We start from the raw sequence: 15,033 nt of genomic DNA, 5'->3' as shown, positions 1-15,033 counted from the left end.
ATGAACAGGCACTACAGTTTTGAAGTTACAGCACTATGCTAAAAAAAGAGAAAGCCCTCTAAAAAGTTGTCCTCAACATTGCAGATCAATGTTTCAAGCATGAGCAACAGACAGAAAAGGAGCATTTAAGTTTGTTTGTTTTTTTGTCAATATGATTTACCGTCCTTCAGTGTATCACAAGAGTTTCACAGTGGATGCTGCAATTGTAGCTTCACACACTTTTACAGTACACTCGTTAACAGCACCAGTCTGTTTGCGAATGCAGTTAAAAGTACGTTAAGACGTCAAATTCATGTAATCTTCAATCAGACAAAGAGGGCCTGCGTGTGGTGTCAGTGTAAACTGAGCCGGAGGAGCCGGAGTCAGATTCTGTGGAAGCGAGCTCTCTTTCACTTTGTTGAAATGTGACGATTGAGAGTCTCTGGCGTGGCAGGGTGGTAGATTTTAGTAAGGCAATATGTATTTCACCCCTCCAGAGTTTACAAGGAGCAACACTTTTTAAAAAGCACACAGAAGCATAAACACAGTACAAGAGACATTTCCCTCCCGGACCTTTTAAAAATGAACCTCTATCTTGCAGCAGAAAAGGCAATTGTCTCATCAATATTTCAGAGAGAGATCCTCTTTCTCCTTTCTTGTGCAGTGCTCGTTGCAGTTTTCTCTGTCTGCGTCAGTAAGAGAACACCCGCCTTCCTCATCGATGAGGGTGTAGTTTTCACCAACACCTGTGGTAACCAGGATTCACAAACCAATCTCATATAACATGTACTGTACTGCCACATGCACTCATAATTTGTGTTTGTATAAAGTTTGATTCAGATTTTCTGATTAATACAAAATATTTAAATATGAAGACGTGTACACCCGATATTTAATACAGTATGTTTTTTGGTACACACACACTGAAATAGACCAATCGGGGACTGGCTATGTTATGCAATGCAAATCAATGGCATTTATCATCATTATCATCCCGATAAGAGTTTTAATTCGATCAAGAAACTGTCAATAATTTGGTGGAAACAAACTGAGGCCATGCACTGGATCAGTTCAGATCAGAGCGTTAAACAGTGTGTGGGAGCATCAGCATGCATATAACCACAGAGATAAGAGCTGGAAGCTGATAATGCCGAGTCACTGACATTCACTCATAGCAGACAAGTCTCATTAACTGCAGAAATTAAAAAAATAAATACAACCCTGGTCTTGAAATGAAGCTAATCTCCGTACAAAAACAGCTGCGAGTTTGTTCATGGCGCCTGCGTTATTAACACAGTCTGCATGTAAAGACAGAAGAGGAGGAGAAACTAAATGACGGGTTAAGAGTTATAACAGGCACCTTGTTAGGGACAGGTGGGACAGCGGAGGTTAATGTAAACAATCCTTGCACGGTTTGGTACAGAGTACATATTTCCATTTCAAAGAGAAGCTCTGCTCAGTGACTTTTATCTCGTTTCAAAATGCTAATTCAGTGACATGCTGTGGAGTGCAGCAGGAAAACAACTAAATGCATTAAAGGAATAGTTTTTGGGAAATATGGTCGTTCGCTGTGTTGCCAAGAGTTAGATGAGAAGACTGATACCACTCTCATTTTTACACTAAATATTAGGCTAGAGCCAACTGCTGGTTAGCTTAGCTTAGCATAAAGACACAAAGCAGGAGGACAGAAGTTAGCTCTGTCTCTAAAGCACACTGAATAACATCTTGTGTCTAGTTTGCTTGATCCGGACAATGGGTGACGACTTGTGGTTTAACATAAGAATGGTATTGACCTTCTCCGACTCTCGAGAATAAAGGGAATAAGCACCTTTCCCAAAATGTCAAACTATTCCTTTGAAGCTAGACATGTAAATATTTCACAAAGGAAAAAAAAACACTGTATCCAATGAGAAAAAAAACTGTACAAGCATCCAGACTGTAAAAAAAAGATTAAAATATATACATGAAATGCACAATGCATAGCTCAATTTCGCTATCCAGGCACAACCGAGGATACCATATCAATATTATGATGAGAGAACATACTGTATGGCATGTTAGCATCGCATCTGAAATCAAACACAGCTACACACAAAAGAGACTAAAATATTTAGCTTCAGTTGCAGTATTTTGGAGATGATGTGATCCCGAAACAGATCTCGTTTCAGTTAGGTGTTCTCTGTGATGAGTGCTGAGATGAAGACAGCTCACTGTGCCCGACAGGAAGAAGAAGCTTTGCTTTCAAGTCTCTGGCAATGTGCAGTTATGACTGGACGGTTCAGTCTGGGTTTTCCCACCAAGCGTCCTCAGTTGGAACAGTTAGATCGGCTCCACGTAATTGGCCGGGTAAAGACCCAGCTGGCCGTTGTCTAGACGACCTTTACACCAGCCCTGCTCATCCTCCTCCTCCAGCTTCGTCAGCTCATCCCCTTTATCAGTGAGAGGAGACAGAAGTGTAGAGCAGGAGGTTCATTATGTGAAACAATTCTAATTAGAGTAATACAGAGTAAACGTTACCATGGATCCCAAAGCTGTCAGCAAGAACATTAAAGGAATACTATGTTTTCAGTATCAAACACTGGGGCCTTTCTGTGTGGAGTTTACGTGTTCCCCCTGTGCTTGTGTGGACAGGAATGTCTGTTTTTGATCAGTTTAATGTATTGAAAGGATAGAATTTGATTCCTTGCAGAGAATTAGATGAGAAGATTGACACCACTCTCATATCTGCCCTACAGCCAGCAGCTGGCTAGCTTAGCTTAGCATAAAGACTGAAACAGGGGGAAACAGCTAGCATGACTGTCTGAAGGTAACAAAATAATGGCCATAAAGACGGTTTTTTTTTTATTGATTAACACTAATATTTACTCATAACACTCAAAACTCTTTTGCCAACATATGGATAAATACACAGCTTTTGTTGCTCACTCGTGCTGCTCGATGTTTCTCCTCCTCACACTGACTACATTTGCTTACGATGGTCATTAACGACAAAAAGTTGGTTGCAGTGCAACTGGATTACTTTGGTGCCACACAGGTGTTACCCATGATACTAATTAAGGGTGCAGCTCTTGTGGATGTTGGCTCACTGCAAAAGCTCTGCTACACTAAATGGAACTGAGTCTTAATTAGTATAACTGGTAACACCTGTGTTTACTCTACTGTTTCATGCCAAAACGGCTGCTGTGGAAAAGGTCTGTTGATTCAAAGATTAAATATTTTGCCATTTCAACACTTTGGTGAGCTCACGTTATCAAAATATTGTGCCATCAAGCTGAGTACAGACACTCTTTTGGCATTATGTGCCATACTAACAGTGCAAACTCCAGCACAAACTGTACTTGACAAACTTGCACTCATTAGTGAAATGGCTGCTAGCTTGAGTCTTAACAGCACTGACATGGATCCACTGTTTTGATCAAATACAAGATTTTGACTGCTGCAGGAATCAACCCTGTGACCAGGAGTCGCCAGGTGTCACGCTCACCTGCTTTAAAGGTGAGCTCGTCCTGCTCCTGGCCTTCATAGTCGTACAGCGCTCTCACTCTCACACCTTTGCCCACGTCTTCGTCAAAGGGGTTCGTCCCTCCGTTGGTGTCGTTGCCTGAGTTCGGGGCTGTCTGGTCCTCGTCCGACCACTCCGTGGAAGCCGTGTACACCTGGTTCTTTTCGTAGCTGCTGACACTGAACGTTACACATTTCAGAAGATCATTTTCCAGCAAAATGTCACAATGTTCTTACGCAACCTGTGCTGCGACTATTACTGCCACTGTGTATGTTTTATGTTGTTTTAGTGTGTAGTTTGTCTTCTTTTCTTAACTTGTGTTACTTTGTTTCTACTGTCACTGCTCGTACTATAGCTGCTATAACTACGATCATTATTATTAATATCACGGTATTTCTGTTATTTCTACAACTAGCAGCTGTATTTGTGTAGTCATAGTTACAATGACTATATTATATACGTTATTATTATTATTATTATTATTATTATAAAACTTGATTACTTACAAAATGATTAAATATTTATCACAACATACAATGAAGGAAGATACTGATTATACCAAATGCAAAGATACACTGATGACTTGGGAATATCACAACATACATTTAGATGATCTGGCTAAAATGAGGTTAGAAATATTAAATATATCAGTGTTTAATCTCACCTTCCCCGGTCTCCAGACTGAGCGTGGTCTACTGCTGTTGTGACGTTAGTCAGCATGACTCCATCACTGCCTTTCTTTGACTTTTCTTTCTTAGAGATGTTATGGGTAAGGTCTGGGTTGTATTCCTGCAAAACGTCAAACAAAACATGTTGGGATTTGTTTGTTTTAAACGTATATTCAAACCTAAAACTATTCCTTTAATGATTGGACAGTATATATAGCAGGTCTCCAGTGATGACATAATGTCTGATAATTGTAGCTTTCTGTACCTCAAACTGTGGCCAGTTCATATGCATGCCGGGGCCGTGGGTGTTGCTGAACCACTTCAGATCCTCCTGCGCGCTGGCTGATGTGATGGTGCGTTCGAGTTCGCTGTACACTGTAGCATAACTGCGACAAGACAGCCGGGATTTAGTGCATGGGTTAGGATAAGCTGATGACTGTGTCTCGTCATATTAATTAAAAGTCTCAAACCTTTGGTCTTCTGTGAGGTTGAGGTGGCGTTTGACGTCCAACAGCACCTCCCTGAGGAAGCTCAGCCTCTTCTCTTCAAACTGCTGGCACTGGTCGAACACCTGCTCCATGTTTTCCATGTATTGTGGAGTGCACTTACTCAGCTCATCCAGAGCCTTCTCGTACTTCTCCTTGGCCTAGTTCGTAACACACACAAGCAATACACTCTTAACAGCCTGAAATAAATTATGTTAAGCGATACCTCACTGATGCAGGGATGAGTAATGTCTTAATGACACGTCTCGTCCACATGTTGCTGTTTTTAAGTTCTGCGGTCAAATGTGAATCATATTAGTGTTGAAAGGACAGTAAATGTGTATCTAAGCACAAGACAGAATCATTGTTCAGATGTGTGAAGGTCGAGGCCGTCAAAGGAGACCAGAGTTCACTAATGTTCAGCTAATGTTAGAGTAATGAGGCAGAAACATAGAGGGGGAGGTGTGGTTTTAAGTCACACATTAACAATGCTACACTGACTACAGCTACAGTGCCTTCGTAACACTTGGTCTAGAAAAAACAGCTCTACATCTTAAAATAGCCGTGAGCTGATTTGCTTTTGGCTTTATTGTGGAAAAGACTTTTGCATAATGATGATCCCACAGGCCTGTTAGAGCCGCGGCAGCTGATGCTCTCACCTTCTGGGAGTCCTGTTTGCACTTGTCCAATTTCTCATGGAGTTTCTTCTGCTGATCAGCTGTCAGAGAGGCCTCTCCCTTACTGTTGGCCTCTCTGGTAGACGCCAGCTTCTCCTCTTTGCAGGCCATGTGGAAGGACTTCTTGGCAGCCTCGAGCTAAAGGGACAAGATGACATAAACAAATTAAAACATTTTTGATATGATGTATATTTTTGGGTAAATATGCACATATGAGGAAAATACACAAATATATTATTTCTAATTGTAAACTTTACATAAATAAAGTAGGGCTGCAACTAGTTATTCGTTTTATTATAGATTTAATTATTTTAAGTAAGAAAATTGTGAAAAATACTGGTATTAAATTGCTTATTTTGCCCAACCAACAGTCAAAAACCTAAAGTTATTTAGCTGACTTTCACATTAGACAAAGAAAAGAGGCCAATCTCACAATTTGGAAGCTAAAACTAGGGAATGTTTGGCATTTTTGCCTTATTAATTAATAATCAAAATAGTTTTTTTTTTGATCAACTATTATTTTCACCTCTAAAATCTAAAACAATCCATAAAAGTCTTTATAGAAGTGTTTCATGATAAGTGACTGCAACAGAAAGTTCGATTAACTGTATAAAAATGAGCAGAAATTAATCATTTTAGCTGATGCTGATATAAAAAGTTTCCCAGAATTACAAAAAAATATATTTACCCCGTTTGCATCTAGCCAAGAGATAGTTTTGATGTTCTTTGTGAAATATCTGCTGTCACCGCAGTTCAAATTGAGGTGAAAAGAATTAAATTTGTGCTCATGTCACTGAAAAATTACATTTGAAAACAGCGACACGTCTTCTCAGAAACAATGTCCTGGTTACTGTTGACGGTTTCAAGTGTAATTTTTCAAAGCTGTCAGCACAAAATAAATCCCATTCACATATCAAAACCACTGCAAATATTCTTTTTTATTTGCGTGAACTGACCCTTAAAAATTCAATGTCTTTGGACAGACTCAAAATGTGTCTCCTCACCTCTTTCAGCTTTTTGGCCCAGGGTTTCTGGGCCTTCTTGAAGCCCTCCTCTGCCTCTTTGGTTTCCTTGAATCCTCCCATCATCTGTTTGTGGTACGAGTCTTTCTGCCAGTTCTTCACCTTCTCAAAGTCCTCGTTGATCAGGTTGTTTTTCACATCCTGGTGAAGCTCGCTCACCTTCTCCGCCTCCGTCATCAAGCCCACCCAAGCTCGCTCTACTGTGCCGTACTGAGGCCCTGGTGGAGGAATGAAAGGTGAATAGGTCAAGTGAAGCATGAATTTGGTTAAAGGTGGGGTAATTGATTATGGAACAATGTAATACTGTGACAAATCCCATGATATAGTACAAACAACAAGCAATGTATGCGTATGTAATGTAACTAATGTCGGGTATGTTGTGGGTTTAATCTAAGTGAGAAACACTGCTTACCTTTGTCTACCAGCTGTCTCCACCTCTTGGACCACTCTGTCAGTTGCTGTGAGTAGGCTTTCTCGATTTTGGCACGCTCCTGGATGCAGTTCATCAGGTCATTGCAGAGCCGGTGACCATCGTCAATCCGCTTCACCGTACGCTTGTAGTTCCCAACCTTGCATAAAAATAATGTCTCAAGTTACCATCTATAAATTCATACAGCTGGAAAAAACTGCATTTATCATACAGCTATTATATATTACTTATTTTCACAAACATTTAAAAATGTTTTGCTGCTCTCTCTGAAGCCTCTGGGCCTGCCCTGGTAGTGCTTATGCAAAGCTAAGCCAACTAGCTGCTGGCTATAGCTTCATATTTTACTTACAGATATGAGAGAATATCTTTCTTTTCATGTAACTCTTGTCTTGTCTTGTCACGGTTGTTTATGTGATTTCTTTACTTCCTGGTTAGAGAAAAGCACATCCTCTGAGTTTCCCTTAATCTTTAATCTGTACAGTTTTGATTAATGAAGATTTTATTTTACTTTTATTGTGGCGAGATTTTCTGATGTCCTATTGTTTCTTTATGAGAAATTTCTCATTATTCTGAAGAAGGCATGATTTGTATTACTGAGAAAAACTGCTGTATACTTTATTATTGTTATAGGTGCCACTTTAAATGCAGCCTGTAGGTTGTACTGAATAAGCAGGAGGGAACAGCAGGGAAGAGACTGCTGCTGCTGTGTGTAGAGTTATGCATTGGAAGCAGAGGGTGGGTTAATGTCATATAATTTACAACTCTCCATGGACGCAGGAGCAGCAACCTCCCAGAGAGCTATTAGCTTTGCCCAGAGAGTGAGAAAGATGCTTAAATCCCACTTTACTGCATTCATTTCACACCTTTGTGACAGGGGGAAAAAAGGACTGCATCTTTGCTGAATGTGTAATAGCTGTTTACCTACACCTCACCTTGAAAATGACACTCAACAACATCTCAAATGTGGACTAAATGAAAGCAGGCGGGGGGACAAATGATTGTATTCCACACCAGCCCTGTGCTTCAGCCGCAGCCAGCCGAGTCAGCGATCAGCAGGCAGCACTGCAGCAGCTCTACTGTAATGCAACGACTGACTGTGATGTAGTGACTGTGTGCTGGAAACAGGCACCTTTGCTGCTCCAGCTGATTCCTGAGCACAATGCCCGGCTGGAGGATAAACATGATGAGGATAAAATACAGCCGAGTCAGAGAGGAAACGGACTACAAAGCCGGAACGTACAAAGTGACAATACGTCTTTTTTGTCTTAAATACTCGCTGAGTCGATCCATCACGCATACTGTATCCAAACATGCAGCAATATGATCGTCAGTATTATCTGTAGCTTAAGATGCGTCTTCATGGTTTGAACACTATGAACGGTGTCCAACCTCTCATATATAATGAATGGACGTCTGGTAACTTGTTGCTCAAATTACCTGGGACTGTTTGTGCTCAGGAAAGGTTGTTGGTGATGTAATCGTATGAGGGAAACCCAGCACAACGTACCGTCATCTAGGACTAAAACAACAATTTTATGTGACAGTAATCTGGATATTATTATTATTATTAAATTATTTAATTAAATAAATCACACCACTATTTTTCTTTTGCTGTTTTGGAACCTTTTTGGTGGTTTTTATTGATCTTTTTGGTGTTTGTTGAATCATTTCATTTTCTGAGCTTCATATTTTGTTGTTTTATTGATATTATATGATTGTTTTCATTGTTTCTGTGTGGACCCCAGAAAGAGTAAAGAATAAAGAATCGGGATATGTTGTTGTTTTGGACTATTAGTCAGACAAAACAAGCAATATAACATAATCTTAGGCTTTAAGAATCTGATTTCTTTCCCCTATTTTCTGACTAAAACTCTCAAATCAATTAACTGAAAAAATAACGCTTATATTAGTTTGAAATCACAGGAAACCCAAGTAGTACTATTTTTAGTCAAATGATTTGAATTTAGGTGATGTCACTGTCTGCTACTAAAGTTAACTACTGCTTGACACAGATAGCAGACAGATTAAATTTGGGACATTTACTTAATGGAGACCTGTCTGCTATCAGGAGAGTTGGAGGAGCCATTATGGAAGTTATGGAGTATATTAGAAAACCTGTACAGTGTAGTTGTCGTTACAGTGGTTGCAGACAGTAGTTAGAAGCCTTCAACAAACTCAAGACGCACATTTTGTAGAAGCCAACTTTCCATGTGTGCATAAGAGCTACCTGTATGGACAGGAGTTGGTATTTAACATGTTAATGTACACCTGAAGTGAAATTCAGAAAATGAACCTTTTTATTTTGGCAATTTCACACGTGGCTTGTTCAAGAGCAAACAAAGACAGCATGGAGGCAGGTGGTGATAAATGCTGCAAACTGTCTCATCTCTAATAAGAACTAGAGCTCTATCGGAGGTGGGGGGAAAAAAAAGGCCTGAAAGTGCTGGAAAAAAAACGACTGCAGCTCACAAAAGAGACATCAGGTGGGTGACAGAGTGCCACTTCAGTGTCATCCACAGATGAAAAAACTGTCGCAATTACTCCCTGATGGTAACACTGAGAGAGAAACCACAGTACAGGCCGGACCAAAAGAGTATATGATTTGTTTTTAATTGTTGAACTTATTTTAACAGTTGCCTAACAGCAGATTTAGCTGGCTTTGTCAACTCAACTCAATAAAAAACGCTGGCACCGAATCGTAGCAGTTTGAGTGATTAAAAGACAACGTGCTGGCTCGGAGATCTGCTATAAAGTGGCAGACGCTCAGTGATTGATTGCATGCTGATAAATCTGATTCTATGCGTAGAATTAGGCCCGTGAGTTTATGTGTGATAAACGAGGCCCCACATATTCCTTCTCACCCCCAAGACGAAGCAGGTTCAGTGAGAGTTCATCACTAAGCAGTGTCACCTCCCAGTTAGGTTTAATCTGTCAAAAGACCGTTCCCTGCTGTCTCACCTCCCAGAAACTGTCTGTGGTCTCCTCCTGGCTGGCCGACTCATCGTAGGCTCCAGACATGGTCCCAGATTTTGGCAGGATGGCTTAAGGCTGTAGCGATCTGCAGCAGAGTGACGCTCCTCATGCACTGTGAGAGAAGACGAGCACAGAAGAGTGTAAACACAGAGGCATGAGCTGGTAAACACACAGTTATACATATGGTTATAAGCTGCAAACAATGTGTCTGTACACAGTCTCTCTGTGTTCGCTAAGAGAATCGTCTCACAGCTTCAAACCGAACAGGACGCAGTTATGACGTTGTGATTTTAAACATTTTGTTTTTTTGTTTCAGCCCATCACGTACAGATTAAACGCTCATGTAATCACAAGTCTTAATCTTGATACTTTGTTCGTGCTCTTATAAAATGCTTACGCAATGGGGAAAAAGGCGGCGCACATGAAAGGTTTATGCAAGAGATTATTAACCACATGGAATTATGACAAATTAAGATGATATTTAAAGAACAGCAGATAACGCGTCTGACAAATGGCTGACAAATGAATGATGTTTTCATTAGCCCGATTATTGTGAAATACAGTCTAAGGCTGAAACTAGGGTTGCAACTAACGATTATATTCATTATCTGCTCATTATTTTTTAATTAAAGGTCTAAAAATGATGAAAAATGGCCGTCACAATGCCTGCCATTTCCTAAACCCCAATATGATATCTTTAAATTTCTCATTTAGTCTGTCCAACAGTCCAAAACCCAAAGATTCCGATTACAATGATTGCGTAAACAATGATATAAAATGAAGAAACAGGTAATAAATTAGTTTTGCTTGATAAATTACTACTCAAACAGTTGCTTCAGCTGTAAAGTAAAACTGATACTGTAGATAATAAGCCGATACACATACAAAGTCCAGACTAAAGGTGACGAGACCAGTGAAGTACATAAGTAAAGCATTTTTCTTTTTCCACATGATGATATCAAGTACTTACAAAACCACAATCACCCCCATAACCTGAGTGCTTCCGGTTATTTCTCCCTCTACTCGCCTGAGATGACTTTGGCAATAGATTTAATGACTGGCTCGTCATTTTCAGCAGCATCGACTCACCCAGCCTCTGTCAGAACACTGTAGCCTAATTGCAGAGTAATCTTCCCTTATTCTAATCAACTAACATTATCCCAAGGCCCCGCTGGAACACCTTATGCTGCAGCAGAAATTAATAGCCGTGACATGATTGCTAATGATGACACTGAAATTACAACACAAAATGAGAGGGGAAAGAGAGAAAATCAAAACAATCTCTACGTCCATGCGGGCCAGAGGGATCAAGGGGCCCCTGCCAGAGACTCTGAGCCTTTGAAGTGACTCTTGACATTTGACAAACAACCACAAAAAGAAGCAAAATGACCAGAACAAGACATGAAACAACTACAGACAGATGCAACACAAATACAGGGGACGCAAAATGAGATGCAAAACAACTACAAAGACACACCAAACTACAAAAAGATGCAAGACAACAACAGATCGATCTATCTGCCTGCTCAGGGACTGATTATTACAAGAAAAACATCAAATAATGGATGAGTCAGTGAAGACACAGACAGACTGAAAACATGATCCTGGTGCTGCTGCAGCCTCCTCAGTGCTACACTCAACTCCGCCAGTTCAGGTTCAGTTTACAGCTCAAACTACAGTTTCAAACACAGCCAAACGTTCACACAGCGTACAGAAATTCTGATGAAGTACGCGGTAATTGGCCACCGCCAATGACGTGTATTGTTACAGCTTCAGCCTCTCTTCTTGTGACGATACATTTAAATTCCTTACTTCGACCGTATCTCTTTTAACTTTGTACATCCATTCAACAACATGAACAAAGGTTTAAAGATAAGCCATTTGGTTTAAGGTTAAAAAAGGGCAATTTGTTCTATTTAACAACAAGAATTTAAGTTGGTTTGGTTTTGCATATTTGTTAGGCACCGTCATTCAGGATGGGCTGACAGCACAGGACCACACCAGGATTTTAGCCCTCCCTGGATGACTTATTCTGTCTGCACATGGATCTACTTTGGGTGAAACCAGACTATTTGTCCTGATGAGAATACGGTAGAGAAATACCACAATTTCCCTCTAAACCATATCAGAGCTTCCCACCTGCACATTAACTCAACAGACTTTTTTAATTAATCGTCACTTTCAGCTGCTCTACCCCACTATCACATGACAACAAAAGCCCAGACATTTTGTTTACTTTGGATATTTGCACAAGCATGCAAGCACGGAAGCGATACAACACTGAGATTTGAAAAAAGATGCATTACAAAAAAACATCCAAAGTGGGTTATGAATGTTTGCAGGTGAACACACAACCCCCCCCCGAACGAAACAGAAAAGCAGATCAAGATAAGATGCAAAGTGAGGAGGATGCAAATTAACCTAGATGACAAACATGAGATGACAACAAAACAGCAACGATGATTTGAAAATACTGTTATCAGTGCAGGGAAATGCCAGCTGCAGCTACAGACAAGTTTCACTGAGCCGTTGCTGGAATACAAAATACCACTAAACAGATGATACTGTGAGAGCATTTCATAAGGATTTGCTCTGTGATGCTGTAATGCCGATGTGGCAAGGTCAGTTCTGCCACGGTGCTTCATAAAACAACCAAAGTATGCTGAGAATGAGTCATTTGACCTCTGATGGATGACGTTTGTATGTTAAAGGAATAGTTCAACATATGGGTAAATAATATTTAATATCTTGCTGAGAGTAGGCTGAGTAGATTAACGCCACTCTCATTTTCTGTAAGGTAAATATTAAGCTACAGCCGGTAAGCTTAGTTTAGCACAAAGACTGGAAACAGCTAACCTCATTCTGTCTAATGGAAACAAATCTGCCTCCCTGCGACTCTAAAGACCTTCTTTGGTTAATCTGTACCGGATCGAAGCATAGAAACTGTGGTTTTACAGGGCTTTATGTGTCAGACTATTTATTTCTTGGCTGAGAAGAGTAACGTCCTCTGCTGGTGACCAGAGGCAACCTCATATAACCCCCCTCTAAAAGCCACAATTTGACGTTTCTATACTCTGTTTTTGTGTATGGATTACACATATGAAACATAACGTGTTAATTAGTTGTGCTGGTACGCAGATTTTGTTATCTTCGGACACCGTCAGGCTTGCTGTGTCCCGTCTTTATGCTAAGCTAACCTTTTTAGTCTCACATTTAACGCGAGAGACATGCGAATATTCAACTATTTCTTCAAGACACAGATTTTGTGCTTGTACCTCACACAATGAAAAAAGCGATTTGATTTGTCACAAAAGTTTAGGAAACACCACACTGATGCCGGTGGCAAGCAAAAGCTGCTGCTGAAGAAGCGGTTTGATGAAGAGACACATATGAAACAATAGAAAGAGAAGGAGCAGAGATGTGTTTTGATAGGAGGTCAGGGGGAGGGGTGTGAGCTGCATGGGTATTTGGGTCAACCGTGGACCAAATGGATGGAGTAACACTTGGGACAATGAAGGGCAGAGATGGAATGAGAGAGGAAAGTGAGGGGACTCAAAAATCCAAAATCCAGTTAACCCAGTGAAATCTCCACAAAGGTCTGACCCAACAGCTTTGAGCAAAACAAATGCCTCGACCGGATGCAGCGTGGAGCACGGCATGAGTGGATGTTTATCATGCTTGGTTAATCCATTAGCTACATGCCGAGAGGGGGCTTTTGTTCAGGATAGCCCTTCGCTTGCACAGAATCGCACTGTAGGAAAACAGCCACTGACGAGCTTCTTCCACTTTCCGATCAAAGCCAACAAGTAGAGATAAAACTGAGACAGAAATAACAACATGAATCTGGCTGTATTTCTAATTTAGAGTACACTATCTGGTGAGTTATTCAATGTAGACAAACAATACCTACCTACCTACCCACCCACCAACACACACACAAACCCAAACATTGGCAGCACGGTCAAGGTTTAGTCAGCATCGCATTGCTTTCATTCATTCTTCACTCTTTCTCCTCTTTCATTGCAGTCTCAGTCAAAGATCCACATCCTCACAAACAAGCAATGAGAGAGCATTGGGAATCCCCTTCCCCGCAAGTGCACGGGCACCAAAAAAGCACCGCCACTCGCAGCACAGCGAGCCTGTAGCATCAACAAGCCAAGAGAGTCAAACCCCGAGACAAAGACCAGCAATAGACCTGGAGAGAGGGAGAGCACAGCCCCCCGCCAAAGCAACAAAAGCTTACCCCCAGTCCTCCATTAACAGCGGCTAAGGCTGCAGCTAGGAGAAAAGAGACACGTGGGCTCCTCCAGCACTTAGCCCCTCTCCTCCTCTTCTCCCCTCCCGTTCGTTTATTTTCTGCGTCCTCTCTTACTGACGGAGCATCAGCGTGCGGAGCATGGGGGAAGAGGACCACTAATCTGTGATCTGAGATCTTTGTGCCTAGAGCACAGTGCAGGAAAAGACAGTGTGTGTGTGTGTGTTTCTCAATGAGTGAGGGATAATCCTGTGGCGCTTTGCTTGAATGGCTCAGACAGAGCAGCAGGCCAGAGGGACAGAGAGGAGGGTGAGAGGAGAGAGAGGGGGTGGTGGTTGGAGAAGGTGGGCTGCTGCTGCTGTTTATGAACAGCACTGTAGATGCTGTAGTGTGGATGTGTGAGGTGTTTAGAGATCAGACTTTGGTGGAACTGCTGATATGATCAGAGTTTCATTTCACAATCAGATTATACAGCAGAGGGGAGACATTTGAATGCCTCTATAGAAGCAGCACACGCAAGGTATTGTTGCTGAAGTTATTAGTCATGGATCTTTTTTAAATGCTGGGAAACAAACAAACTATTTCTGTTCACCTAAAATATGTGTGTCTTGAATGAATGAAAAATGAGAAGGGTTATTGTAGGGCTACTGTATGAAAGCGACACAACTCACACCAGCTTTTTCTGGTTATAAACTTAATCTTTCTATCTTTCGTATCTGTCCACAATAGAATTTTTGGTTTATTGTTTTAGTTGGCAAACTTGTCCGACAAAGGCTCTGGTGCATTGGGTCAGGAGTGCAACTATAACTTTCAGCTGGTTAAACAGACACACTTATGACTTGTCAGTACCTCCAGGATTTCACTGGCTTTTTTGGGGGATTGTTGCGACTGAAAATGTCTTTTCTAAAAAATTGTGATCCATGTTTTGACGTTGGTTGCATATTTTTATAAAACAATCAATGGCAACTTGTTTCACTGTTTGGACAGGGCAAATATGAGACATTCATGTTGGTTTGATGACATTTGGCTCAACATCTGTCCC

The 15,033-nt window shown here is 41.0% G+C and overlaps 1 protein-coding gene across 2 annotated transcripts in view; it reads right to left on the bottom strand.

The window, feature by feature from the left end:
* The window catches only part of pacsin1b (protein kinase C and casein kinase substrate in neurons 1b), a 28,727-nt gene continuing 13,694 nt past the window's right edge, over positions 1–15,033 (bottom strand). For both annotated transcript variants that reach the window (XM_035661099.1, XM_035661101.1), the window contains exons 2-10: positions 9,722–9,848; positions 6,746–6,902; positions 6,316–6,551; positions 5,294–5,449; positions 4,620–4,795; positions 4,415–4,535; positions 4,146–4,270; positions 3,464–3,660; positions 1–2,408 (exon numbers count right to left, since the gene is read on the bottom strand). In XM_035661099.1, the coding sequence (XP_035516992.1) occupies positions 2,299–2,408; positions 3,464–3,660; positions 4,146–4,270; positions 4,415–4,535; positions 4,620–4,795; positions 5,294–5,449; positions 6,316–6,551; positions 6,746–6,902; positions 9,722–9,781 (1,338 nt within the window). In that variant the 5' untranslated portion in view covers positions 9,782–9,848 and the 3' untranslated portion in view covers positions 1–2,298. The remainder of the gene's footprint in view (positions 2,409–3,463; positions 3,661–4,145; positions 4,271–4,414; positions 4,536–4,619; positions 4,796–5,293; positions 5,450–6,315; positions 6,552–6,745; positions 6,903–9,721; positions 9,849–15,033) is intronic.

The sequence above is a fragment of the Morone saxatilis genome, unplaced genomic scaffold (genome assembly GCF_004916995.1).
Source record: "Morone saxatilis isolate NCDOM2014 unplaced genomic scaffold, NCSU_SB_2.0 Contig18, whole genome shotgun sequence".
Taxonomy (NCBI): domain Eukaryota; kingdom Metazoa; phylum Chordata; class Actinopteri; family Moronidae; genus Morone; species Morone saxatilis.
Note: the sequence above shows the minus strand (reverse complement) of the source record. Positions and strands in the feature narration are given on the sequence as shown.